Raw genomic sequence first — 27,631 nt, forward strand, 5'->3', positions numbered from 1 at the left:
CTTACAAGTATCCACATCATTTTACACATAAATCTACATAATTATTTAGCTGTCAGTATGTATTTAACATTTTTGTCTAGCTCATACAAATTTTAATGTATAAAACCCAGCGTTAGGTGGGCTATGACTGCACTCTGTCTTATACAATTTTGGTAAGCTAAATTAAAATTATTTTTACTGACAATTACAGTTAATACTAGCCATTATGTGTTGTGTCATTAGGAAAATGCGAATAGAGATTTAATTATACTTACATTCTCTTTAATTTAACAGAGACTACATCTAATTAGTCATGACAAGCACCATCTTTTCTATGAGCATATGAAGAAATAATCCTGGACTTATTCCTGACAGTGAAGAAGGACAGAGTTAGTATGCAACATAAAGTAAGAAACACGTCTTTGTGTTTTGCTTACACTTTTTCAACAACCCACAAAATTTCCAAACCTACAGACGTAGCACATCATTTTCCAAAAATAGTTTACCCATAATATCAAAAATTGAAATGTCAGTCAAGTGTATATTGTACTGTATGCATCCTCACATCTAAGATGAAAACTGTCAACTTCCAAACCACTCTCTTTTGAGAAGATTACCCTCATCAAAATGCGGGCACACACCCTGATGCTCGCTAGTCCTCTGAAATTGGGATTGAGAAAAGAAACCCTGCTGAGTCCTCAGTGTGTGCTATTGCTGTCAGATGTGCCCAGGCCTAGGTGAGTGTGTAGAACCCTTTTTTTCCCACTCTGTTAGAGAGCCTTATAATATTCTCTACAATTCATGTTAGAATAAGCCAGATACCCTCTTACCAACTCAAAACAGCTTGATTGCAGTAGGTGATGTCGCACCTGACTGCTTTTGCTGAAATTTTGCAAATTTGGTTTGAGGGCTCACATTTTACCTAGCATTCCTCTTATCAATTGCTCCAATTTTTTTATCATTTACACAATCAATCGACAATGCATGATGCTTGTGACTGTGTATCAGCAGGTGAACTTCATTAGCAACACTAGGTCAAATCCCTACTGAGGCCACATACACAAGAAGCCAGAGCTTTCCCTATCCAATCTTTTTTTTCATAAACACTATGTAGTATACATGCCAGACCAGAATGTGGGGCTATAATTCTGCCACAGAGATACATCAAAAATGGAGAAGACTTCTAGCATGCAAATAAACTGTGCTGTATACAAAAATTCCCAAAACACCATCCATCTGGACGAATTGGCAATACGATACAACATTTTTAAGTATACAGCTAAATGTGTCTCTGTGTGGATGGGCTCTTGAGTTAACTGTTTTCTGTGCTTTCTTTCTGATTATTACTAATGTAATCAAGCTATAAAAATTCCAGTTTAAATATTTTGTATTCACTCATGGAATCTTTTAAGCCCATCCCAGAAAATATAAATAAATACAATATGAGAGTTGCTATCTTCAACAAGTTCTTGGACTAATTTTCTTGCTGCATTTTCCACAAACTAATGTACAGTAGCTCTATTGTGCCATCATTGCAGTTCACAGTTCTTCAGACTGCATTTTTTCCCTTATAATGGATGATGCAAGACAGCAATCACTCCTTTTTTCTTTTCATCTTCTATGAGATCTGTATAATTGACTGACATGAAATTTGTGTTCCGAAACAAATTCCCAAATTTCCCATAATTCCCATGAATTACTACATCAATTGCTATGAAAGGATCCAAGGTTAGTGACTTGGGGCTATAGATACAGATCTCAAGTTTGCATATGTGCTCTACCACCAATCTTTCTCACATTAAAGGTCAAATTCATCTCAGCATAAAAATGACTGTCTTCAGGTCTAGTGCATTTCATGTGTGAGATCCCCAGATCCCAACACGGGTTAGGATTATTAATTTCAACAACAAGTAAAATCATCATTACAATTCCCTTCTGACTCCAGCCGTCCCATAACATACCCTTCATACTGCTCCAGGTCCAGCGCAAAAAGGGTGCCTTGGTTGCCACTGGTTACAAGAGACCACTCTAGAGCATATTGGCTATTATGGACCATTTACTTAAGTGAGGTGCTAAAACCACAGATGCAATGGTTTCTGACATGTTTAATTAAAATATGCATTTAAAATATCTGATTTGAAAGTCAATATGTCTGAACCGCTGTGAACTATTAAGGCTCTTGAAGCATGTGAAATGTTTCTTTCTGATACACATAAAGGCTTACCACACTATACAGTAGTTAGGCAGTTAAGTCACACTTAACAATACATGAATGTCACTGCATTACATTAAAAAAATATCAAACTAAATGGGACTTATTGGAAAGGAAAGATAGCACAAGCAAAACATGTCACAAAATGTTTTGATTGTAAATCTTGTTTCAAATGATAAAACAATAGATCCAGCTTTTTAAATTATTATTAGGCATCTGAAGGATAGGTGTCGGTGGCCGATTAACCATTTTTTAACTGATCGATGTCGGTTATCCTAAGCCCGATTCTTATTTTACATCAGCTGTCTTCCCAATGTTGTGCAGTAGCTAGCTGTATGCACCTTCCAATTGGTTTGCCAACTGTAATTTATTTACTGTTTAATTTTATCTGCTGTCAGATAATCTGAGATGTTGTAATAACACATTGATATTGGTTGTGTCTTGCTTCAGACTTGACTGACAGGCTGGCATTCACAAGCTTTCTAACCTTATCTCCAATTGTTTTCCCTTTATGTTGCAATATTTCTGATGATTTCATTTACATCTGAGCCCTTGTCCCAGAGAAAGTCTTTGCACATCCCTTTATAAACTGATTCTAAATACTTTATAACTGTACTTATGTACTATATGTACTTGAAGAGTGCACCAATCACTAGGAAAAGTATTGGATTGGCAGAAATATTATGGCAGATACTCAATATTCATTTACTCGGATCAAATTCTCACAATAGCTGTAGAATAGACATGTGGTTACTTTCTGCTATAGATGTAAAAAAACAATAATAACCAACCACAGCACTATATGTCACAGCAGTCTGAGGATAGCAGCACCAGGCCAGCAGTTTCAGACCAGACCAGTGAGGGTTGGGTTGGCCATTCGTTAGGGTAGAGCTTATAGTTAAAGTAAAGGGTAGGTTTAGTGGTTGGGGTGGGATACGCACTCATCAGCACCTCCCTGACGTCCAGTCTGAGACTGCTGGCCTGGTGGTTATGCAGTTAGATAATCCTGTGAAAAGTGCCAGCATAGTTTGGTATTTTGTTATCCATGCAATAAAGTCCATAGATTTTTAAGTGTGTTTAAAGGTAATTACACTCCAGCATGCCATTGTATCTGGTAAAATCATACAAAATCTAGTTTTACAGAACATACTATGAATAAAGTCATCAAGACAAGAAAAACAACACATATATTGAAATACTACTACTAATAATAAAATCTCTTACCTTTCGCTTTGACCGTTCAGACTTCTTGGACATAATTTTCATTTTTTTATGAAGATGATACAATACCTGAAATTCATATAAAATTACACATCAATGCCTAGAGGTGTATTCCATTACCCATCAACCATTAAACAAAAGGTTACATTAAGTGAAATATCCCTTTAATGTTCATAAAAACAACAATACACAAAATCACTCACTGCTCTTGACCGAAAAACTTTAATACAGTTGCTTTAATACAAACCAATGTACTGTATAATACATACAGTGACAAATGATTTATACAATTATCTTTGCCCATTTTGGCTAAATGTCTGCCATTCTTTTTATTTTATATTTTGTTACCTAGTAAAGCTTTTTTTTTTTAAATAGGGAAATTAGTTTGGATGTACTTCTCAGACAACTTGCAAAATACTAAAACCAACATGACAAAGAATCCTGAAAAAAAAAAAGTTGATATGATATTTTTTCCATATTACCCACCCATAGGTTACATATTAAACACAAAAGGGATGAAAGATGCAATGAGTGATGGCAATGTGTGGCTAGTGTTTTGTTTTGATTTATAATGATACAAAATAATGCAAAAGCCTTTTTTCTTCAAAATAAGTGTTGTTGTATAACCAGCAGGAAGAGCACTGATGTGTGAACTGAATTTGGTGCCAGTGTGTTACAGTGAAGTTATTGAATATTTTTCATTTAAAAATCATAGAAAATTATGCAAAAGCCTTTTTTCTTCAAAATAAGTGTTGCAGCATAACCAGTAGGAGAGCACTGATGTGTGATCTGAATTTGGTGGCAGAGTGTTAAAGGGAAGTTATTGAATATTTTTCAATAAAAAATCATAAAAAATATGCAAAAGCCTTTTTTCTTCAAAATAATTATTATACTGTTTGATGTGTTGTATTAGAACCAGCAGGATAACGTTTTTGCACTTTGCAGACAGTGCCTTCAGACTTCTCTCTCGATTTGATCAATGTATTTTCTCCCGTGTTATGGAAGGCTTGTTTTGAACCAGCATAAAGTTGGTGTTGGACTTGTCTCTAATGTTACATACAGCATTGGTATACATTACACATTTCTTCAATAGCATTTGAAGAGAACGAATTACAGTCATAAAACCAACTGTAAAGTGTTCATCTAGGTGTCAGCCATAATACACGGCTTTCAGATTTTTGATATTTGTTAAAATAAACTGTCAAATCATCTGCACAATTACTATTTTCACTACTGTTATTGGGCTCATTCTCAAAATATGCCGCAATTTATTAATTCTCTCAAACTGTCAGTTATGCTATAGCATATCCAACAGTCCTGTAGGATTATATTATTTATATATTATTTGTTTTATTCATATGAATGTAATTCATTCTCTACAAATGCTACTGAAGTTAGAAATGTGTTTACCGATGTACCGATTTTACAAAGTGAAAATGATTGGTGTTGAATTCAAGAAGGGGTGTCAAGTTATTGAAATCACCTGATCTTCTGGAAATGATGTCATAAATGTGGCCATGAAAATCATCGAACACAAAGTACCTCTTGTGAAGCTCCCTCAAAGGTCAGTGACATAGGATTTAGACAAAATTAATATTAAGGATATAAATCTGTTATAACTTAAACAATGTTCTATACTGTTATCAAATTATATTTATGATGTATTTGTACATCGAATTGTGCAGTAATATATTGTTAAAATCTATTAATAATATTTCATATTTGAAGATCTTTGTCGTTCCACTTTAGAAAAGGATGTTTCAAAAGTGGGACAGCATGATTTGAGTAATGAGCTATAGTCAAATATACCGTTATATGTTATTCAATTGATACAAAGTGTTTTTTTTGTTTAATATTTATGGTGGCTATAGTAAAAAATCAAACCCCTTTAAAATAATCACATTTTGTTGCTTTGCAGCCTGAAATGAAGATGTAAACAGTTTTTGTTTTATCCAGCTGTTTTTACTCGTGCAGTTTATCATCCAATAGCACCAACATGACAAAAAAAAACAAAACAACAACAACAAAAAAACAGATTCACTGAGTTGGAAAAAGGATCACCTTATGTCAGTATTTAGTTGAACCACCTTTTGCTTTAATTACAGCCTAGACATTGCAATATTTGGCCACTCTTCTTCAGAACTGCTCAAGTTCAGTTAAATTTGATGGGGAGTGTTTGTGGATTGCAGTCTTCAAGTCATTCCACAGATTTTCAGTGGGGTTTAAGTCTGGGCTCTGATCAGGCAATGCAAGGACATTCACCTTTTTCTCCTTCAACCACAGTGTGCTCAGTTTTGCTGTATGCTTTGGGTCATTGTCATGTTGGAAGGTAAAGTTTCTACCCATTGACATCTTTCTGGCAGAGAGCTGCAGTATTTCCTCAAGAATTTGTTGGTTTTTTGCCGCATCCATTTTTCCTGACAAGTACATAACAGGGCATTACCACCTCCATGCTTTACTGTAGGAATGCTGATATTTGGATGGTGAGCTGTATTGGATTTCCACCAGACATATCGTTTGGTGTTGAGGCCAAATAATTCAATTTTAGTCTCTTCTGCTTCCGAAACTTTAAGATGCGTTTTGGCAAACCACATTTGTGACTGCATGTGGCATTTCTTGAGGGCCAAATGGAGGGTCTGTGTTGTATCAAATACCTTCCACTTCTTAATAATAGACTTCACTGTGCTTCTAGGCGTTGAAAAAAACTTTGAAATGTGACTTGTGCCTGTCAACAACTTTATGCCGGAGATCTTTCGATGGGTGCCCTTAGCTGATTGTTTGCTTCAGTTGTACTACCAAGGACTTAAATGCTTTAGGAAAGCTCTTTTCATGCTGAGCTGATCAAAATGACCATAGCTGATTACAATTGAAAGTCAAATGGCTTTGTGTGCCATTGAGAAGCTGATTAGCTACATCTAATTGAGTTTCAAGTCATTTTTATGAGGGGAGTGATCCTTTTTCTAAAGCCTTCTACACACTGCACGATTTTAGCAATCCTATAAGATCACTGCAAATCACACTGTGCGACATGGATCTGATAAACTTGGGAACAACGCGTACAGTATATGCAGAATGTACAATGATGACACCTACTGACTCGTAGGCTACGACTCACGTTACTATAGATGAATCACACTTTGGCAGTTGTAGTTTTTATGCTGAAAAAAGTGGAAGCGGCAAAAGAGGAGGGGATAAGAGCTTGAGGTAAGACTTTTTATATTTTAGCATCGTGCTGCATTGATTTCATGTCACATTTTTATTGGATGGTCAGTAAACGTGGGTTGTAGCAGCAAACACATTGCGATGATCATGTTGAATTTCTGATGCTGTCAGAAAATGATCATAGACTATCTTTGGTCGCAAGACCGTGACAATCTTTGAACCTCTCTCACTGTACAACATGGGACCAACTCAGTGATTCCGTTTTTTTTTTTTTTTTATCTGACATGCTGGTGTTATATCTTTCACTTTGATGTTATACATTTTAGTATTATTATACATGTAATACATTTATTATATTTAGTTGCACTAAATACAGTAAATATAGCTGTATTTAGTGTATTTACTATTTTACTGTATTTACTCGCACTACAGGGTCTACTGACTGCCTGCGGGTGTCGCTGTTGGACAGTGTTTTCTCTACTTCCTGTTGGCCTTCTGTAGCAAATTGTAGCTCCGTGTAGCTGTTTTTATTTTATTTTTTTCTCTAGAATCTTTATCTTACTATCACTCTCTGTTTTTTAAAGTGGTAAAATATAACTTAATTCACACCATATTTCTGATATTATCGATCAATCTTATCAGATTAACTTTGATCGTTCACTTTTATTTTATTTACGTGAGTGCAGTACACCTGCAAAGCGTTAGCACTCGTTAGCTTGTCATTAGCGTTTTCATTCGAACCTATCGCTGTTTTCTTTTCTCCTCTCCCTCGCTCCAGTTTTTCACAAGTTCATCAAACAACCGCAGTAAGAATTTTCATCAAGCACGGTGAGTAATGGCTTCTCCTATCATTGTTTCTTGCACCTCTTGCCACATGTACAGTTTATCTATCTCTGTCGCTGATGAGGGATTCACATGTGATAAATGCAGGGAAATAGTTAGGCTGACAGAGAAGATTTCAGAATTAGAGACACGCATCCAAACTTTAATTGAGGACAGTAAGAATGTTAGGGCTCTAGATACGGCTTTGGATGCGTCTAGCTCAGGGATTCCTGTACATTGTTCGGTTCCGGAAACAGAGCCCCAGCAGCAGGGCAACTGGGTGACGGTGAGGCAGCGTAGTCGTGGGTCAAAACACCGCTCTTCTGTTCCGATCAAAACATTAAACAGGTTCTCCCCACTCAGTGATGCACCCACTGAGAAACCTGATGAAAGTGCTCTAGTTATTGGTGATTCTATTGTACGGAATGTGAATATAGAGACACCAGCCACCATAGTCAAATGTTTACCGGGAGCCAGAGCGCCTGACATCTTGGCAAATTTAAAAGTGCTGGCTAATGCTAAACGTAAATACAGTAAGATTGTTATTCATGCCGGCGCTAATGATGTTCGACTTCGCCAGTCGGAGATCACTAAAAATAACATTAAAGAGGTGTGTGAACTTGCAAGCACGATGTCAGACACTGTAATATGCTCTGGTCCCCTCCCTGCTTACCGTGGTGATGAGATGCATAGCAGATTGTCATCACTCAATGGCTGGATGTCTAAGTGGTGCCCACAGAATAACATAGGTTTCATAGACAATTGGACGAGCTTTTGGGGCAGACCTGACCTGTTTAAAAGAGATGGTCTTCATCCCTCCTGGGGTGGCGCCACTCTTCTCTCTAGAAATATGGCAAATAGTCTTAGTGTTTATACTTGACTAACTGGGGCCCAGGTCAGGAAGCAGACAGACTGGCTAAACCGACCGTCTGCTAGCTGCCTCCCGTCACAGAGGTCAGTTAATTCTCAGCACATAGAGACTTTTTCACCTAGATATCACACTATAGAGACTGTGTCTGTTCCCCGAACTAGAAAATACAAAAAACGTCCAAACCAAGTTAAGATTAACAATTTAATTGAGGTTCAACAAATAAAAAACAGAAGCAATATGGATAAACAAATGATAAAGCTTGGCTTATTGAATATCAGATCCCTTTCTACGAAAACACTTTTTGTAAATAATATGATCACTGATCATAATATAGATGTACTCTGTTTGACAGAAACCTGGCTAAAACCTGATGATTACATTATTTTAAATGAGTCCACCCCCCAATATTACTGTTATAAACATGAGCCACGTCTAAAAGGCAAAGGTGGAGGTGTTGCTTCAATTTATAACAACGTTTTCAGGATTTCTCAGAGGGCAGGCTTCAAGTATAACTCGTTTGAAGTAATGGTGCTTCATATAACATTATCCAAAGAAACAAATGTTAATGATAAATCCCCATGTTATGTTTGTACTGGCTACTGTATACAGGCCACCAGGGCACCATACAGACTTTATTAAAGAGTTTGGTGATTTTACATCCGAGTTAGTTCTGGCTGCAGATAAAGTTTTAATAGTTGGTGATTTTAATATCCATGTTGATAATGAAAACGATGCATTGGGATCAGCATTTATAGACATTCTGAACTAGACAACACGTTTCAGGACCTACTCATTGTCGAAATCATACTGATTTAATACTGTCACATGGAATTGATGTTGATGGTGTTGAAATTATTCAGCCAAGTGATGATATCTCAGATCATTATTTAGTTCTTTGCAAAATTCATATAGCCAAAATTGTAAATTCTACTTCTTGTTACAAGTATGGAAGAACCATCACTTCTAACACAAAAGACTGCTTTTTAAGTTATCTTCCTGATGTATCCAAATTCCTTAGCATATCCAAAACCTCAGAACAACTTGATGATGTAACAGAAACTATGGACTCTCTCTTTTCTAGCACTTTAAATAAAGTTGCTCCTTTACGCTTAAGGAAGGTTAAGGAAAACAGTTTGACACCATGGTATAATGAGCATACTCGCACCCTAAAGAGAGCAGCCCGAAAAATGGAGCGCAGCTGGAGAAAAACAAAACTAGAGGTATTTCGTATTGCTTGGCGGGAAAGTAACCTATCCTACAGAAAAGCATTAAAAACTGCTAGATCCGATTACTTTTCTTCTCTTTTAGAAGAAAACAAACATAACCCCAGGTATTTATTCAATACAGTGGCTAAATTAACGAAAAATAAAGCCTCAACAAGTGTTGACATTTCCCAACACCACAGCAGTAATGACTTTATGAACTACTTTACTTCTAAAATCAATACTATTAGAGATAAAATTGCAACCATTCAGCCGTCAGCTACAGTATCACATCAGACAGTGCACTATAGATCCCCTGAGGAACAGTTCCACTCATTCTCTACTATAGGAGAGGAAGAATTGTATAAACTTGTTAAATCATCTAAACCAACAACATGTATGTTAGACCCTATACCATCTAAGCTCCTGAAAGAGGTGCTTCCAGAAGTCATAGATCCTCTTCTGACTATTATTAATTCCTCATTGTCATTAGGACATGTCCCCAAAACCTTCAAACTGGCTGTTATTAAGCCTCTCATCAAAAAACCACAACTTGACCCCAAAGAACTAGTTAATTATAGACCAATCTCGAATCTCCCTTTTCTGTCCAAGATACTAGAAAAGGTGGTATCCACACAATTATATTCCTTCTTAGAGAAAAATGGTATATGTGAGGATTTCCAGTCAGGATTTAGACCGTATCATAGTACTGAGACTGCTCTTCTTAGAGTTACAAATGATCTGCTCTTATCATCTGATCGTGGGTGTATCTCTCTATTAGTTTTATTGGATCTTAGTGCTGCGTTTGACACAATTGACCACAACATTCTTTTGCATAGACTTGAATACTTTGTTGGCATCAGTGGAAGTGCATTAGCATGGTTTAAATCGTACTTATATGACCGCCATCAGTTCGTAGCAGTGAATGAAGATGTATCCTATCGATCACAAGTGCAGTATGGAGTACCTCAAGGCTCAGTACTAGGGCCGCTACTCTTCACGCTTTATATGTTACCCTTGGGAGATATCATCAGGAAACATGGTGTTAGCTTTCACTGTTATGCTGATGATACTCAGCTCTATATTTCTTCGCAGCCCGGTGAAACACACCAATTTGAAAAACTAATGGATTGCATAGTCGATATAAAAAACTGGATGACGAGTAATTTCTTACTGCTAAATTCTGAAAAAACAGAGGTGTTAATTATAGGACCTAAAAACTCTGCTTGTAATAACCTGGAACACTGTCTAAGACTTGATGGTTGCTCTGTCAATTCTTCATCATCAGTTAGGAACCTAGGTGTGCTACTTGATCGCAATCTTTCCTTAGAAAGCCACGTTTCTAGCATTTGTAAAACTGCATTTTTCCATCTCAAAAATATATCTAAATTACGGCCTATGCTCTCAATGTCAAATGCAGAAATGTTAATCCATGCATTTATGACCTCAAGGTTAGATTATTGTAATGCTTTATTGGGTGGTTGTTCTGCACGCTTAGTAAACAAACTACAGCTAGTCCAAAATGCAGCAGCAAGAGTTCTTACTAGAACCAGGAAGTATGACCATATTAGCCCGGTCCTGTCAACACTGCACTGGCTCCCTATCAAGCATCGCATAGATTTTAAAATATTGCTTATTACTTATAAAGCCCTGAATGGTTTAGCACCGCAGTATTTGAATGAGCTCCTTTTACATTATAATCCTCTACGTCCGCTACGTTCTCAAAACTCAGGCAATTTGATAATACCTAGAATATCAAAATCAACTGCAGGCGGCAGATCCTTTTCCTATTTGGCGCCCAAACTCTGGAATAACCTACCTAACATTGTTCGGGAGGCAGACACACTCTTGCAGTTTAAATCTAGATTAAAGACCCATCTCTTTAACCTGGCATACACATAACATACTAATATGCTTTTATTATCCAAATCCGTTAAAGGATTTTTAGGCTGCATTAATTAGGTAAACCGGAACCGGAAACACTTCCCATAACAACCTATGTACTTGCTACATCATTAGAAGAATGGCATCTACGCTAATATTTGCCTGTTTCTCTCTTGTTCCGAGGTCACCGTGGCCACCAGATCCAGTCTGTGTCCAGATCAGAGGGTCACTGCAGTCACCCGGATCCAGTACGTATCCAGACCAGATGGTGGATCAGCACCTAGAAAGGACCTCTACATCCCTGAAAGACAGCGGAGACCAGGACAACTAGAGCACCAGATACAGATCCCCTGTAAAGACCTTGTCTCAGAGGAGCACCAGGACAAGACCACAGGAAACAGATGATTCTTCTGCACAATCTGACTTTGCTGCAGCCTGGAATTGAACTACTGGTTTCGTCTGGTCAGAGGAGAACTGGCCACCCAACTGAGCCTGGTTTCTCCCAAGGTTTTTTTCTCCATTCTGTCACCGATGGAGTTTCGGTTCCTTGCCGCTGTCGCCTCTGGCTTGCTTAGTTGGGGACACTTCATCTACAGCGATATCGTTGACTTGATTGCAAATAAATGCACAGACACTATTTAACTGAACAGAGATGACATAACTGAATCCAATGATGAACTGCCTTTAACTCTCATTTTTGCATTATTGACACTGTTTTCCTAATGAATGTTGTTCAGTTGCTTTGACGCAATGTATTTTGTTTAAAGCGCTATATAAATAAAGGTGACATTGACATTGACATTGACAGCTGGATAAAACAAAAATGTGTGTCCGTCTTCATTTCAGGCTGCAAAGCAACAAAATGTGATTATTTTAAAGTTTTGTTGTTGTTGTTGTTGTTGTTATTGTAGGCTTATAACGCCGCAATATTATTTGTTTTAAGATTCAGATTCAAAATTTAGACACTAGAAGACAATGAAATTCTAGACAATGATAAGTCTGTGAATGGCAAGGACTGCTTATTTCTGTTACAAAGTGTTATGAAGTCATAATATTTGCTTAACACATGCTTTCAAAAATACATGTTCCATATTCCTACCAGTATATAAGTTCAATAACAGTTTTAAAGACAAAAAAAACTTTTTTGTTTTCTTTTAATTGTTTATGATTTTGTTTATTGGACTTTAAGTTCATATAACATTTAAAAAGTTTACATTTTTGATTTTATTACATGGTTATTGTTGCTGACAGAAATTCGATTTTTTGTGTAATACATTATTTTAAATAGTAGGCCTTTATGATTTCTATGTGATGTAGTTGTATTTAACATTCCATATGAACATGAACACGTGAACATAGGCTACTAGTTTGTAAGACAAACTGATGAAGACAGCAGGGCAGGCCTACTAAATTAACCAAAAATTGTTATGCATATTTAACCAGGAATGTTAAATGTGAAGTTTGCTTTGTAAAAATTAAACTATTTCTAACCCAAAACACAGTGTGTCAGATTTTAGCACGAGCTGGCCCACATTAGAAAATCCACACGTTCATAAACCATTTGGCACAAGGAGGTATGTGCCATTTCCTCGTTAAGTACAAAAGACTATCTGAAAAGTTTCTTCAGATTTAATAAGGGAACATCTTAGAGATTTCATATTGATATAAGTTTTTGATTCATTGTTTTGACTTCATATGGAAATATAATACACATATCAAAATTGCAAAAAGTGTCCCACATGACCCTAATCCACCTTTAGAGGCGGTCCCTAAATTTGCGCATATCTACGTCCAACGTCAAACCAAATTTATGCCGTTTTTTTTGTGGAATATTAGGTTGTAGCTTTAGGTTATTATTATTATTATTATTATTATTATTATTATTATTATTATTATTATTATTATTTGTGTAGTAATAATTTAAGATCACGAGTAATTGATCCGGGAAATTCGAATCTGTGAATATGTTGCCAGCTTTACTAAAGTTTAGGATCGAGGGCACAAAAAAACCTGATTGGGACATCCCTAATTATTATAAAATCATTTAGACACTTACTGGTTGTCAACATGCAGGCTACAGTAGATTCTTACAATAACTGCAGCGTGACAACATCGATTGTTTATCGTACCGATTCCACGATTACAGCATCTAAACTGACTTGACAAAATGAGGGCACTACAAATGCAACTACAAATACCGTTTTGCTGGAAGAAAACCGAGGAGCAGGCATTAATTGATTATGAAGAGTCTGGAAAAGATTACTAAATGCTCAGTGACGTTTCTGTGAGCTTAAGGCTACTGTTTTAGGCGACTTTGCCCACATCTCCGAATCCAGACGGGAGGAATCTCAACTCTCCGTGTGGGCGCGTGGCCACCTGTTGCATCCATGACGTGCTAGGCTAACTTAAAACACGAATGCTCTCTGAAAGTTCGAGTGATTTGAGCACAGTTATTTTGATCACAGTGGATTATTATATTATTATTAGAATCGTTAGGACACGAGGAAGCGAACACGCAGTCATTTTGGAGTAAACAAACACGCGCCAAACGAGCTTGCAGTTTAAAACCGTGTAATTTCGTAAACGCTCATAAAAACATCTTCACATTTTCACTTTAAACAATGAATCAGCTGGTACAAAATGAAACGAATGTACTCTGCATATAAATGTTCTAACGTTAACTTGTCTTACCTTGGCGTAACAGCATGTGATCAAAACCAGCGGTAACAGATACCCTATGACGAGAATAGTCACTTTGTAAGTGTGCTTGGCCACCCTTTCGGTCCAAATCTCCCAGCAGAACGTGCTATTGGGAGCATTGGGGTGATCCGTCAAAATTTGGTGCTGCGCAACCGGGACTGCAAAGATGAAGGAAAGCATCCAAATGACACCGACGGCAATGAGCGCATTCCTCCGGTTACGAATACTCGGGGACTTTTTGGAGAGCACAACGGCAATGTACCTGTCCACCGACATGGCCACGAGCGTGAAAATGCTCACCAGCATGCTGACCATGTGAAAATAGTGCACAGATTTACAAAGAAAAGCCCCGAAAATCCACTCGGGGAGAGAGTATATGGTGGCATGAAACGGGACGCAAAACAGGAGGAAAGATAAATCTGCTATACTGAGATTTAGGATGAAAATGTTAGTGGTACTTCTCGAGCGCCTCGACTTTATTTTCCCAATGACAATCATCACTAGAGTGTTTCCAATGATTCCCACGAAAAATATACATCCAAATATGACGGGCACAATCACTACCTCCGGACCGAAAGTGTCGGTCGTGTGGTTCGTGTCCATATGCTCCTCTGTCCAAATTTCCGTTTCATTTCGGGATAACCCCATGTTTAGCCTACAAGGAACTCAATAAGTCCGATCGAAACAAAAAACATAAATCCGTTCAGAAACACAGAACAATCATTCCCCGGTTTGGTTTCTCATTTTTCCAAGTTAGCGCGGGCTGACAAATCTTTGGCTCATTTGTGAAGTACTCCGGCAGGCTGGGAAATGCAAATGCACATCATAGGCTTCAACACTGGCGCGTGTTCTTTCACGGCAAGAAGCTGGAACGCTGACACACGCTCAATGCGTAAAGTTCCCGTCCGGAAGCGCTTAAAACGGCCCCGTGATTTGGTCGTGATCGGTTCAGTGTTATAATAGTAGAGTTCCTCGGAAGTTTAGTCAGCCGTATAAACATCTTTACTTGTCGTAAAGATAACTATGTCGTTGGGTCAAAGAGCACAAACATGTTTGTATTTGTCATTATGAACTTGGCTTCATCTAGAAAAACGCCTGAGGACCTTTACACTTGTTCTCACATTATCTTCAGGTGTCAGTGTCACAATACAGATAACCTAAAGTAAGACGCGCAGACTCAGTGTTTGTAGGCTGCATTTAATCAGCTACTACTGCTGAAATACACAACTCACAAAGCAATATTTTTTCATAAGTATATACTTTTCATGTTTTACTAGTACTCTTATAACCCAGTTCTTTATAAGAACCTGCTAACACAAGCAGCATTCCACCCACACAAATAGCCTTAATAAAATGATGCAAGAGTGTTCATTGAACTCAATAAAAGAATATCCCTAAACAGTTTCCTGCATTTTATAGCAGCTGTTACTGTTACTGTGACATGTTAAATAGTTATCGTTATGCAAAATGCTAGTTGGCTTGAGATTTCACATTTTAGCTTATTCTGCCCAAGAACTGTCTACATTAACAGTAAAGCTGCAGACACTAGGCTCCGACCCCACAGCAAAATGGGGTAGTTTGTGTACTTTGAGTTCAGCCATGAGGTCAAGCCATGATATTTAGTTGCTTTATTGGTTATATGTTATTTTGCTATGTAAATTTGCAGGTTAGAGATCAAAGAAATTCTTTGCATAGACCTTCGTTTTCAGCCTACCATATTTATTCATGTGTATGAATCAAATTATGTGACCAAAGCACAAGAAACTGACTGACCAACAACAGTGGCCTGCTATGGATGCTATTTTTCCGAATTGAATTAAATACTTGTAAACAGTATGGCAGTAATATTGAAAGTGGGTGGTTATTTTAATACTTTATGTTTTGGCCTTCAAAAGTCATAGAGCTGAGGATGACTTCACCTTTTATTCTATCATGACCTGGAAACCAATTATTTAGAGACATTTAATAGATTCCAGTGCGTTTCAACTTTCTAGAATTCAACATAAGGTCAGGAGAATTTTGCTCAACCTCCACCATTTATTTCTTTCTTTCAGTCTTTCAGCTTTAATTCTGTAAATATCATGAAGCTGGTTCTAACAGAGTGACATTTTCAATCGTAGGCTGTCAGGAGGCCTTGTGTGAGGCTAGCAATTTTCCAATTATTACACTGTGCTAAGCTCTTCTAAGCTTGGTAAGAGCACTGTCATAGTCAAAAAACTTTATAATAATAATAAGATAATTAATTTTTACTTTCATTCCAGTAGGATGGTGTGAAATCCAAATTATTATATAAATTGGTTTGTGGTTAGTTAGTTAGGCTAGTTACACAAGGTAAATGTGAAAGATGGAAAAAACTGATAACAAATAGAAAAATAAATAATGAAATGTGCTAATGGAAAATAATAAATAAATATGATATTAAAATAAATAAATAATGAAAAATATGACCTGATGTCAAAAGGCTGAATGCAGAAAACCGTCTAAGGTTACGTATGTAACCCTGGTTCCTCGAAGGAACGAGACGCTGCGTCGAGAACGTTTGGGGAACGCGTCCAGCGTGACGTCTCTGAATAATGTGTATAATCAGTCCAAAGGAAGGGCGAGACGTCATAGGCGGGTGACATCAGAGACCAGGAAGCATAAAGCATGAGCAGCAAAGCCGGAAATCAGCCTCAAAGGATGAAGCAAGCGCCAGCCAGAGATGCCGGAAGTGTGGCACTGCGACGCAGCGTCTCGTTCCTTCGAGGAACCAGGGTTACATACGTAACCTTAGACGTTCCTCTTCAGGAACTCGAGCTGCGTCGAGAACGTTTGGGGAACGAGAATGCCCACGCCGCCAGACTTTCAAATCTCTGCCTAGTGTGGAAGAGCACAGCTAAAGCAAGAGAAGGAGCCTGACAGAATTCGGGGACAACCCGTCCAATGGCCAAACTTCAGAAGGAGTGAGTCTTGACCCCCAGGAGAGGGGAGATCAGAGAACTCGAGGCTTAGGATAACATCCTGATCATCGCTTAGCATAAGCTTCTTCTGGCCGGAGGCCTCAGCCTCAGCGCACCATGGAGGAAACATGTAACCAGAGGGTTTCTGCCCACTGACTGGCCACCGAGAGGGGCGCGGTAGGCCACCATGGCCGCCACATGGACCTTCATGGGGGAGTGGGTCAACCCTGCGGAGAGCCTGCAGGAACTCCAGCACTGTACCATACGGGCAGTTAACTGGGTTGAGCTGGCGGTCTCCGCACCAAGAAGTGAAAAGCTTCGACTTCAAGGCATACAGTTTCCTAATTGAGGGAGCTCTGGATTGGAGAACGGTCTTACAACCTTGGTTGAGAGACCGGAAGCTAAGAGTTGTGCCTCCTCAGAGACAGCACCTACAGCCTCTAAGCTCCATGCGGGGGCGCACCCTCCGCCTGCGAGAGGAGATCTCTCCTGATGGGAACCTCCCATGGAGTGCCGTCAAAAAGAGAAATCAGGCCCAGGAACCATACCCGGCCTGTCCAGAACGGGGCTACTTACAGCAGCCGGACTCCGTCCCGGCGCACTCTCTCCAGAACTCCCTAGAGCAGAGCAATCAGGGGAAAAATGTACAGATGAAGCCTCTGCCATGTCTGTACCATGGCGTCCAGCCTCAGTGGAGCTGGATGAGTCAGAGGAAGCCAGAGGGGACAGTGCGATGTCTCTCGAGTCGCAAACAGATCCACCCGAGTCTGGCCAACACGAAGTACACGAAGCACGGCCAGCATCTCCAGGCAGTTGATGTGCCATGTCAGATGGCGACCACTCCACAGACCGCGGGCAGGGTGGCCACTCATGACCGCACCCCAGCCGGTGAGGGACACGTCTGTCCCACGGCGACAAGGAGCTCCCAGCACCGGGCCCTGAGACAAGAACCAAGGCTTCCTCCACATATCCAAGGCACGTAGGCAGCGCCGCGTGACCTTTAGCATGCGAAGTGGGTTTCCCTACAGGGAGAAACCCTTGGTCTCGAGCCACCACTGTAGGGGTCTCATGTACAGCAGGCCAATAGTATTCACATTGGACGCAGCTGCCATCAGACCCAGCAATATCCGTGACTGCTTGACAGTGAGTGACCGGCCTTCTCTCACTCTTGCGACTGCAGTGAGGATCGACTCGATCCGAGCAGGTGACATACGTGCCTGCATCGTTGTCGAATCCCACACCATGCCCAGATAAGTGGTTCTCTGAACTGGAGAAAGCACACTTTTCTTGGCGTTAAGTCTTAACCCCAGCTCTTTCATATGAGCGAGAACGACATCTCGGTGCAGAACCGTCATCTGCTCAGATTGAGCTGATATCAACCAATCGTCAATGTGGTTGAGTCGTGAAAGTGTGGGGTGAGAGTGCAAGGCCAGAGGAAGATCCGTATTGGTAGGCTTTTGCCCCCAAAAGCAAACCTCAGGAACTTCTGATGAAGAAGGATGGAGATAAGTGCATCTTTTGATAGATCATGACACGCCAGTCCTTGGACTTGGCCTGTGCAGGCGTGCTAAACTTCAGTCCCCTGACTGAGAGGTTCAAAAAGCACAGATCTAGAAAAGGACACAACACCTCATCCTTCCTTGGAACAGTGAAGTACCGGCTGTAGGACCAGACTCTGCAACCCAAGGAGGGACCACATGGATGGTCTCCATCCTCAGAGAGAGTCTACTTCTGTTCCATTACCAGAACCTGCTTGGGGCCCACCAGAACTGGATTCTGTGGCCTCTCACTACAGTGTGCAGGACCCACTGAGACAGCCAAACTAGCTGCTCTGGAAACCTCCCAGGAGGTCACGAGCCTCTTAGCACCGCTACGTTTCCGGGCGGTAACTGTGGGCACCGTGTAATGCAGTGTATACTGCTCTTCCCTAGAGGGGCCTGCTCCCCGAGGTCCTGAGCCGCAGCCTCAGGACTCTCGTAGCTGAAGTCTCCTAAAAACGACGTGCCTCAGACCCACGTCGTCTGCTAGGAAGACTAGACCAGAGCCTGCTCGGGGCAGGACCCCATGAAGTACACTTGGCAGGGGCTCCCACACTGCCATGTGACCTCCTAAGGGAACCAGTCTCGCGAGACTGGCCTCTGGTGTGCCTAGAGTCACTAGCTCGGTGTCCTGAAGCGGCGGACCAGCAGGGGACGACCATACTAGCTGCTCTAGAGACCTCCGTAGAGGTAGCGAGCCTCTCAGCACCGCTACGTTTCCGGGCGGTAACTGAGAGAAGCGCTCGCTGGAGACCACTGTGCCCTGGAACACTGGCAGGGTTGGCAGATCGATCTCCTGAGTGCACTGAGGAGAGACGGACACCGTGTAACGCGGTGTACACCACTCTTCCCCAGAGGGAGCTGGCCCTCAAAACGTCCTAGGCCTTACGCGTTAGGACGTTATGATGAAGGCTATCCAGCGAAAACAACGGTCCGTAGAACTGCTTTCCACTAGAAGCCTTCGGCCTGGGAGCGCCACTCTGACTCTTGCGTCTGCGGAGTACAAAAGTGACACCCCCGGCACGAGGGGCTGGAACATGGTTGGGACTGCTCCGCCCAGCAGCCCCTGACCGCCTCAACCTCCTCAGAGGAAGAGCGGTACACACATGTTCTCACATAAGAAATTACATCCCTAGAGCCCCTGCACATCTAACTTCACATAGTCAGATAAATATTAATATATAGTAGTCAACAACCAGACGAGTCAACACTGTCTGGTGTAGAAAAAAAAAAACTCACATAAAGATGAAACAATGTAATACACGCGTTGCCTCGGCAACGTGCATGTTCTATTTATATATATATATATATATATATATATATATGCTACTCAGTCACACAGACAGCATCAATCTCCTCAGAGAAAGACGAATGCTGCAGCGAGCTCTGCCTCCGAGGACGAAGAAACCACAGCACGGGTTTTCAAGCCTCGAGACCGAGCTCTAGATCTAGTGAACACGGGTGGAGATAGGACGAGCCGTCTCCAACCGTTCGCCAGATCATGTGCGATTCCCGCTATCGCGGTCGCCGCCGTGCATCAGCCCCAGTGCGACCGCAACCCCAAGATCGCATGCACGGATACACTCTTCATAGCATGCCCGACGAGAGAGCATGCAGCAGCAGCAGCAGCAGCGAGCTGTCTCAGAGGGCGAAAAAACCGCAGCGCTGGTTTCCAAGCCTCGCTGGTTTCCAAGCCTCGAGAACGAGCTCTAGATCTAGTAAACACGGGTGGAGATAGGACGATCCGTCTCCAACCCGTTCACCAGATCATGTGCGATTCCCGCCATCGCGGTCGCCGCCGTGCATCAGCCCCAGCGCGACCGCAACTGCAAGATCGCATGCACGGACACACTCCTCGGAGCATGCCCGGTGAGAGCAGAGCGCTTAACAGCGAGAAAAGCACAATCAGCCCCCCGAGAGCCGACTGCGCGAGCTCCACTCCTCATTAATGCTGCTTATTATAATATTAGGCATAATATGCGTGTGTAACTGGTGCTTGTGTGACTGGTGCTTGAACAACTGGCGAGCTCATCGACGCCTTTCCATATCAATCTCCTCTGAGAAAGACAGGCAGTGCGTCGCGCCCCAAACGCGGGCTTCCGAACCCCCGAGAGCGGGCGCCGGATCTGGTGGCTAAGAAAGAAGATAGGGACTTGAAAAGACCCGTCTTACATTCCTTCCAGCAGATCCGAAAGCGAATCCCGCGAGCACAACCACCGCTCCGTTTTTTCCTTGACAAAAACGGGGCTGGCACCGCGAGAAATGCCAGTGAAAGCTCTCTCCTCAAAGAGAGCCTTCTGAGAGTGAAGCAAAGGCTCGCATCGCAGCCGTCAACTCCCTCGAGAGCTGACACTGCGCGCTTCACCCTCAAGCAGACAACACACGAGCTGCGTGTGTCCCTACCTTTTTTTTTTTTTTTTTGGCAGGGAAAACACACAGCCTAAACGCTGCCTGCTCTCGCCCAAAACTTCTCTTGATTGAAGCTTTCACAACGGAGTTTATCAGTGGACAAACGACACTAAATAAGACTCACAAACAGATGACTGACACACACACACACACACAAAGCGCTTGCTGAAGACACAAGGCTGATTTCCGCCTTTGCCGCTCATGCTTTATGCTCTCTGACGTCACCCGCCTATGACGTCTCGCCCTTTCTTTGGACTGATTATAAACATTATTCGGAGACGTCACGCTGGACGCGTTCCCCAAACGTTCTCGACGCAGCTTGAGTTCCTGAAGAGGAACTTTCACTTTAAGAAAAACTGCAAAGGTTGGGTAAAGGTAACATACTTTTTTCTAAAGACTAATTAAATAGATTAATCCATGAATAGCTGGCCCATAATAACTGCAAAAGCAACTTGGCAATGAATATTAAACTTACATAAGTTCAAAATATAGAAAATTGGAAAAGAAGTGGTAGAATCATTCAAAGTGGAAAAAAATTACCCTCAATGCTGGTGCTATGACATAATAAGTACTCTTTCCTGCAACTTTCAGACTTTTAGCTGTAGGCCTGCGAGCTGCTCTTTTCTATACAATAAAAGTGGATACTGATTTTGAGTGTAAAGCTCCAAAACTTACCACAGCACCACAGACTTATATAAAGTAAAAGAAAAGCTGCCAACAAAAACACAGCATGCATAAGAACACCTTCAATACTGTTTAAAAAGCACAGCAGGCTGCACCTTATGAAGTTGTTGAGAGAATGTGGAAGAGAGTGTGCAGAGCAGTAATCTGTGCACAGGTGATGCATTGCCACTATAAAAATTTAATTTTTAATTAGGTCCTCCAATTGAATTATCTAGTCTCTTTTTATTTGCAGGTAAAGTAAACATAGATAAATATACTTAATTCTTGATCATAACGAATAGCAGCCCAGTTAGTAGTGAAGCCCTGAGTATTGAGTGCTCCCAAACCTCCTACTGTAACGAGCAGTCCTCTGAAGGCGAGATTAAGAACCCAAGTGCAGTTTTATTTCAAAAGTAATCCAAGATACAAACTTAAGCAAAACAGAGACTTGACTTGGCATGAACAGACTTGACTTGGCATGAACAAACTTAACTCACAAACAGCAGGTTATAACATCAATACTTGACATTATATCAAGCAATACAGGACACATTACAAGAACCAACCAATGAGAGACAGGACATATGACTAAGACAACCAATCAGAACATGACACAATGAACAAAGGAACCAATAGCAGGAATACAAGAAAGAAAAGGAACCACATGGCTAAACAGGAACCATGACTAAACTCCAAAATAAAAGACATGAAAACAAGGAACAAATCCCCCGTTACATATCTCCCCTCTAAGGGCGGCTCTAAATGCCCTAACAAATCCTAAAAAGTCCAGGAGGGTGGTAGAGTGAAGGTGGAACAGGGGGAGGGATGAAGGGCCATGGAGTAGAGGCAGACCATAGGCGTTTCTCAATGTCAAGGAAGGATCCTCGGAAGCCAGAATTTCGAGGATGCTACATCATCGACATCTGTTGAAGGACTGTTCCAATGTTGAGGATCCTCAGAATTTCAACCAGAGTTCTTCATTCGAAAAATATCCCATATACAGGAAAGGATGCAAATGTGTAGCCTTCAAATCACCCACAATCCTATGCGCGCAGCTTTGCTATCTTGTTAAAAAAAATTCAACCGAATTCAATTCGGACCTGTCATTTAAAAATTGTTAGCTTGGTTGCCATCACTGGAATTTATTTTATAAACAACTAGTTAAGTTGTCCAAAGTAATTTAACATTAATATTATACCATTATACCATTCACAGCGTTATTCATAGCTTTCTCTGCACCAAGCAACAAATGCGGACCTTGTCATGATGCAAAGACGTGCACTTGCTAGCCTGTTGCATTTACGTGTTCTTCGAATGCTAAAAAGGAGCCTTGCCTAGCCTCTGAAGGAAGTGGCTTGGAAGGACCAGTCCTGCCAAGGAAGTATCCTTGACATTGAGAAACGCCTCATGAAACAGTGGAGCAGAAGTCTGCCAGGTCAGATCCAGAGGAGCATGGAGCCCTGGCGGAGCAGAGGACCACCAGGTCAGCAGAGCATACAGGAACAAAGATTCCCACAGTGGAACAGATGACCACCACACCAAAGCAGGTATCCACCAACGCGGATCAGAGAGGTCAACAACGGCATCTGCGGCCGTAAAAGGACAGGTAGAGAGTTCATGGATGGCCACCATGGTCATGACAGGGCAGACTGTGAGTTCAAGAACAGCCTCCTTGGTCATGGCTGAACAGGCAGAGAGTTCAGAAGTGGATGCCACTGCCTTGGGAGGTTCTGCGGTGGAAGCCACCACCTCTGGGACAGACTCTTGGACAGGAGAGGCCTCTAAAGTGCAGTGTGCAACCAGAACACTCAGGATGACTACCGCCATAACAGGAAGTACAGAGGATAGGGGAACTGTTTCTGTGATAGCCAGTGCCGAGGCCCTGGGGATGCCATCTGCTCGCACTGACATCAGTGGTGGGTCCATCAGACCTATGTCCACAGGAGCTTCGGTACTATATATGGCAGCCATCTTGGTTGATGACTCAGGTGTAGTGGCCATCTTGGCCAGGGACTCAGGCAGGGCTGCCATTATGCAAAGAGACTCTTGAAGGCCGGCTTGATGTGAGCAGGCTCTGGCTTGGCAGACATGAAGTGAAGAGGCTTTGGCGTAGTAGAGATAACATGAGCTGGCCCTGGAGTAGCAGGCATGACGTTAGAAGGCCCAGGAGTAGCTAGCTTTGGCGTAGCAGGAATGATGTGAGCAGGCTCTGAAGCAGCAGGCATGACGCGAGCAGGCTTTTGCTTGGTAGATGTGACATGAGTAGATTCTGGCATGGTGGTTACTGCAGGATTGTGGGGTCCCTGCAGAAACATTCGGAATCCACTCATAAATAAACTAATAAAACTTTCAGTGAGGTTTCAGCAACCCAGCAATCCAAGGTTTTGACTGTATATGTTAAAATGAATTAAAAAATTTGGGGATGCATTAGGGTGCAATGTTTTTCTAGCCTATACAAATTCAGAGCAAAACAAACTGAAGAATAAAATAAATACAGTTATGTCCTTATCTAGTAAGAAAAATGCAACACCTGAGTGAAATATGGTAAATGTAGTTATAAATTATATATTTGCTATATAATAGCACTGTAAATAATTAACCTTGAAACTGCTTTGTAAAATCAGTGTTTTCTGTGCTTACTAATGAATGGCAAGGTTGTAAATTTTTCAATGTTAAAATCCAATGAATTGTCACTCAGCTATGATTCTGCTCTATTTCTATAATTTTATAATTAGTTTTAAATATCACTGACCAATTGTGCGTACTAAATGCTTGAGGCTATCAATTTTTTTCAGAAACATTCATGTTGCATTCAAGTTTGAAATTGAGTGGTACATTAGATGATTCAGAATCATAGTATTATTGTTTTGATTGAGGTGGGAAATTAATATGCAACCTTGTTCTGGCACTGTGTTCTTCTCACCAGAAAATTTGTGGCAGAATTCCCATAAAAGAGACAAGGGGAAGAGTCAGATCGACTATTATGGATCGGAGGAGACTCACACAGTGTTGTTTTTTCAGAACTGGACTAAGATCTTACATGTGGCTCACATGTGGCCTACTTTTCCATTGTGTTAATGTGCTGTGGTAAAGGGACTGGTTATGGTGGTCCCAACTCCCAAGGAATTTAAGTAACTCAATCATATCTGCAGCTGCTCCTATTTCCAAGAAGAGATGGGTTCATTTTCAAGAGGCAGAAAGAGCAACGCTGAAGCACTCCAGTCCTCACAGTTATAGTATGTGGTTTGACAGGTTGTATCCCAGGTGTTTGTTATCCACTAGCACGAAGATGGTGTTAAATTTACTTCTTTCAAAACTAAATTTCACAAACAGCATTCAGATGAATGCGCCATGGTAGTCCAGGAGTAACAGAGAGAGGCCCATGTTCACTGCATCTTCCAGTCTAGAGGCAAGTAGTAGGTGCTCAAGCAATGGGACTTGACACCACATGTAGGGTAAAATTTTGAACTAATAGATATCAACATACTTTCCCAGTTTGATAAGTCAAATTACATTAGGACAGCTGTTTTGTATTACAATTTTTCTTAAATAAGGCAAATAATATATGAACAAACCCCTCTGTAAAAACCTACAGATAGAAATCAAACTTTTGGTGTATTTAAGTGCTATTGAAATGGAGATTTCTGCAGGAGAGAAAAAATATTTAAGGATATGTATTGTAATAAAACTATACAAAAGCAAGTAGATAAAGCGTACTAAAATAAACACTTAAATGTGTATTTTTGGATGTTTTCTTTCCAATATAGTCAGTCAAGTTTGCTAGTTATGGAAGCAAAATATGAAACATAAAAAAACATACTTTGCCTGTATTATCTGACCTGAAAGTATATGGAGTACCAAGTACAAATGTATATCTTAAAATACTGATCTTAAACAGTGTAACTTACATTCAAGGTAAATTTTCCTCACTTAATGCAATCCATGGGATTCAAAGCTATGATGCTGTTGTTGCTAACACAATTTTTATTTTATTTTATTTAACCCATATTTTATCAGGAATAATCCCTTGAGATAAAAATCTCTTCTACCAGGGAGTCCTGGCCAAAATGACGCATACAAAATTTTACACATAAAATATTACAAGACAAGCATTAAAGGAAAACAAAACAAAAACAAAAAATCCTGTCACAAAAATGTCCAGCACTCAAGATTAATGCAATATATAAATGTTAAGTAAAACAGGAACATGATTCTTTCAAATGTGACATCAAAAGGTTTCTAAAAATATTTAACGATGGCAGCATGTTTAGCTTCAAAGTACTCTGCATTTCATTCCATAGTCTGGGCGCATAACAGGAAAAGGCAGTTTTACCAAACTCGGTGTATGATCGAGGCACAGTTAAAAGTAATTTAAAAGACGATCTAGTTTTATAACTAACAGAACAATAAGATAGGAGACTACAGATATACAGAGGCAGTTTACCTATTAGAGCTTTGGCAATAAACATCAACATATGCATTTTTCTCCTCTGATACAAGGAGGGCCAGCCAACCAAATCAAACAAAGTGCAATGATGGGTACATGTAGGAGCATTTGTCACAAATCGTATTGCAGCATGGTATATGCAATCTAATTTTTTAGTGAAGATACATTAGCATGCATATAAATCACATTGCCATAGTCCAGCACAGAGAGAAAACAACTTTGAATAGTTCTCTTTTTGGCTTCAGACGGAAAACATTTCTTTAAACGAAAAACAAACCCCAATTTGGGTCTGAGTTTTTTTGAGAGATTGTCAATATGAATATTAAAACCTAACCTTTCATCAAGCCATATAACCAGGTATTTATAGGTATTTACTCTTTCTACACAGTCCCCTTCCAAAGTTAAAATAGGTGGAATCACGAGTTTGTTACGAGAGCGAGTAAACAGCATATATTTAGTTTTCTTAATATCTAAAACCAATTTTAAATTTAACAATGAAGATTGCAATATCTGGAAAGAATCTTGTAATAGTTCAACAGCTTTTTTCATGGACTGTGCAGCCGTATAAATAATTGTATCATCGGCATATAAATGCAGTTTAGCTGAAGTTATATCTTTACCCAAACCATTTATATAAATTGAAAATAAAATTGGTGCTAAAATGGATCCCTGAGGAACACCTTTCTTGATTTCTAGTTTTTTTTTAATGTAATTTTCAACTGAGACACACTGCGATCTTTCGGATAAATAATTTTTAAACCAATTTATACTCATTTTACTAAAACCTAAGTAACTGAGTCTTTTTAAAAGAATTTTGTGATCTACAGAATCAAAAGCTTTAGAGAGATCTACAAATAAAGCAGCACAGTAATTTTTATTATCTAAAGAAGTAATAATATCATTTGTGACAAGAGTTGCCGCTGTTACAGTACTACGGGCTGACCTAAACCCCTATTGAAACTCATTTAAAATATTATTTTCTGTTAAAAACTGTTTAACCTGATCATTTACAAAAGACTCAAAAACTTTTGCCATAACTGATAACCTTGAAACAGGACGATAGTTATCCAGTTCATGAGGGTCACCCCCTTTTAACAAAGGAAGAACCATGGCTGATTTCCCATGCAAAGGGAATTACATTTGACGTTAAACTTAAATTAATTAAAAAATAAATTAAGAAATGTTCAGCCATCTTAATGTATGTACTTCTAAAGACCATGATTCAGACATGTCGTCCTTGAATCAATTTATCTTCAATGTTGTTGTAAAATCAAGGTTGTGAAGCAATCAAGATACATTTTATCACCAATGAGAAGTACTATGAAAATAAACACTAAAGAAAGTCAAGGACAGGAAATGTATATATAGCCATGTGTTAGCACTGGTGTGTGATGTTTAAGAGCTGGGTCAGAGGGATAGAAATCAGCTGGAACATGTTTCTCCATGCCCAGTGGGGTGGGTGAAGCTCTTTTAGTTCAGTGTTATTTTAAAGGCTTTTGGTTGTTTTATTTCAAGGTGCTTGGTTAGAAATTCTTTGTGGAAGGAGTATGATGAATGATCTAAATACGCTTGGATCAAGGTT

The 27,631-nt window shown here is 40.2% G+C and overlaps 1 protein-coding gene across 1 annotated transcript in view; it reads right to left on the bottom strand.

The window, feature by feature from the left end:
- LOC132106457 (galanin receptor type 1-like) overlaps positions 1 to 15,144 on the bottom strand; it is a 51,034-nt gene extending 35,890 nt beyond the window's left edge. The window contains exons 1-2 of the mRNA XM_059512154.1: positions 14,045 to 15,144; positions 3,416 to 3,481 (exon numbers count right to left, since the gene is read on the bottom strand). Coding sequence (XP_059368137.1) covers positions 3,416 to 3,481; positions 14,045 to 14,701 — 723 coding nt within the window. The 5' untranslated portion in view covers positions 14,702 to 15,144. The remainder of the gene's footprint in view (positions 1 to 3,415; positions 3,482 to 14,044) is intronic.
- Between the last annotated feature and the right edge of the window lie 12,487 nt (positions 15,145 to 27,631).

This window comes from Carassius carassius, chromosome 2 (assembly GCF_963082965.1).
Source record: "Carassius carassius chromosome 2, fCarCar2.1, whole genome shotgun sequence".
NCBI lineage: Eukaryota > Metazoa > Chordata > Actinopteri > Cypriniformes > Cyprinidae > Carassius > Carassius carassius.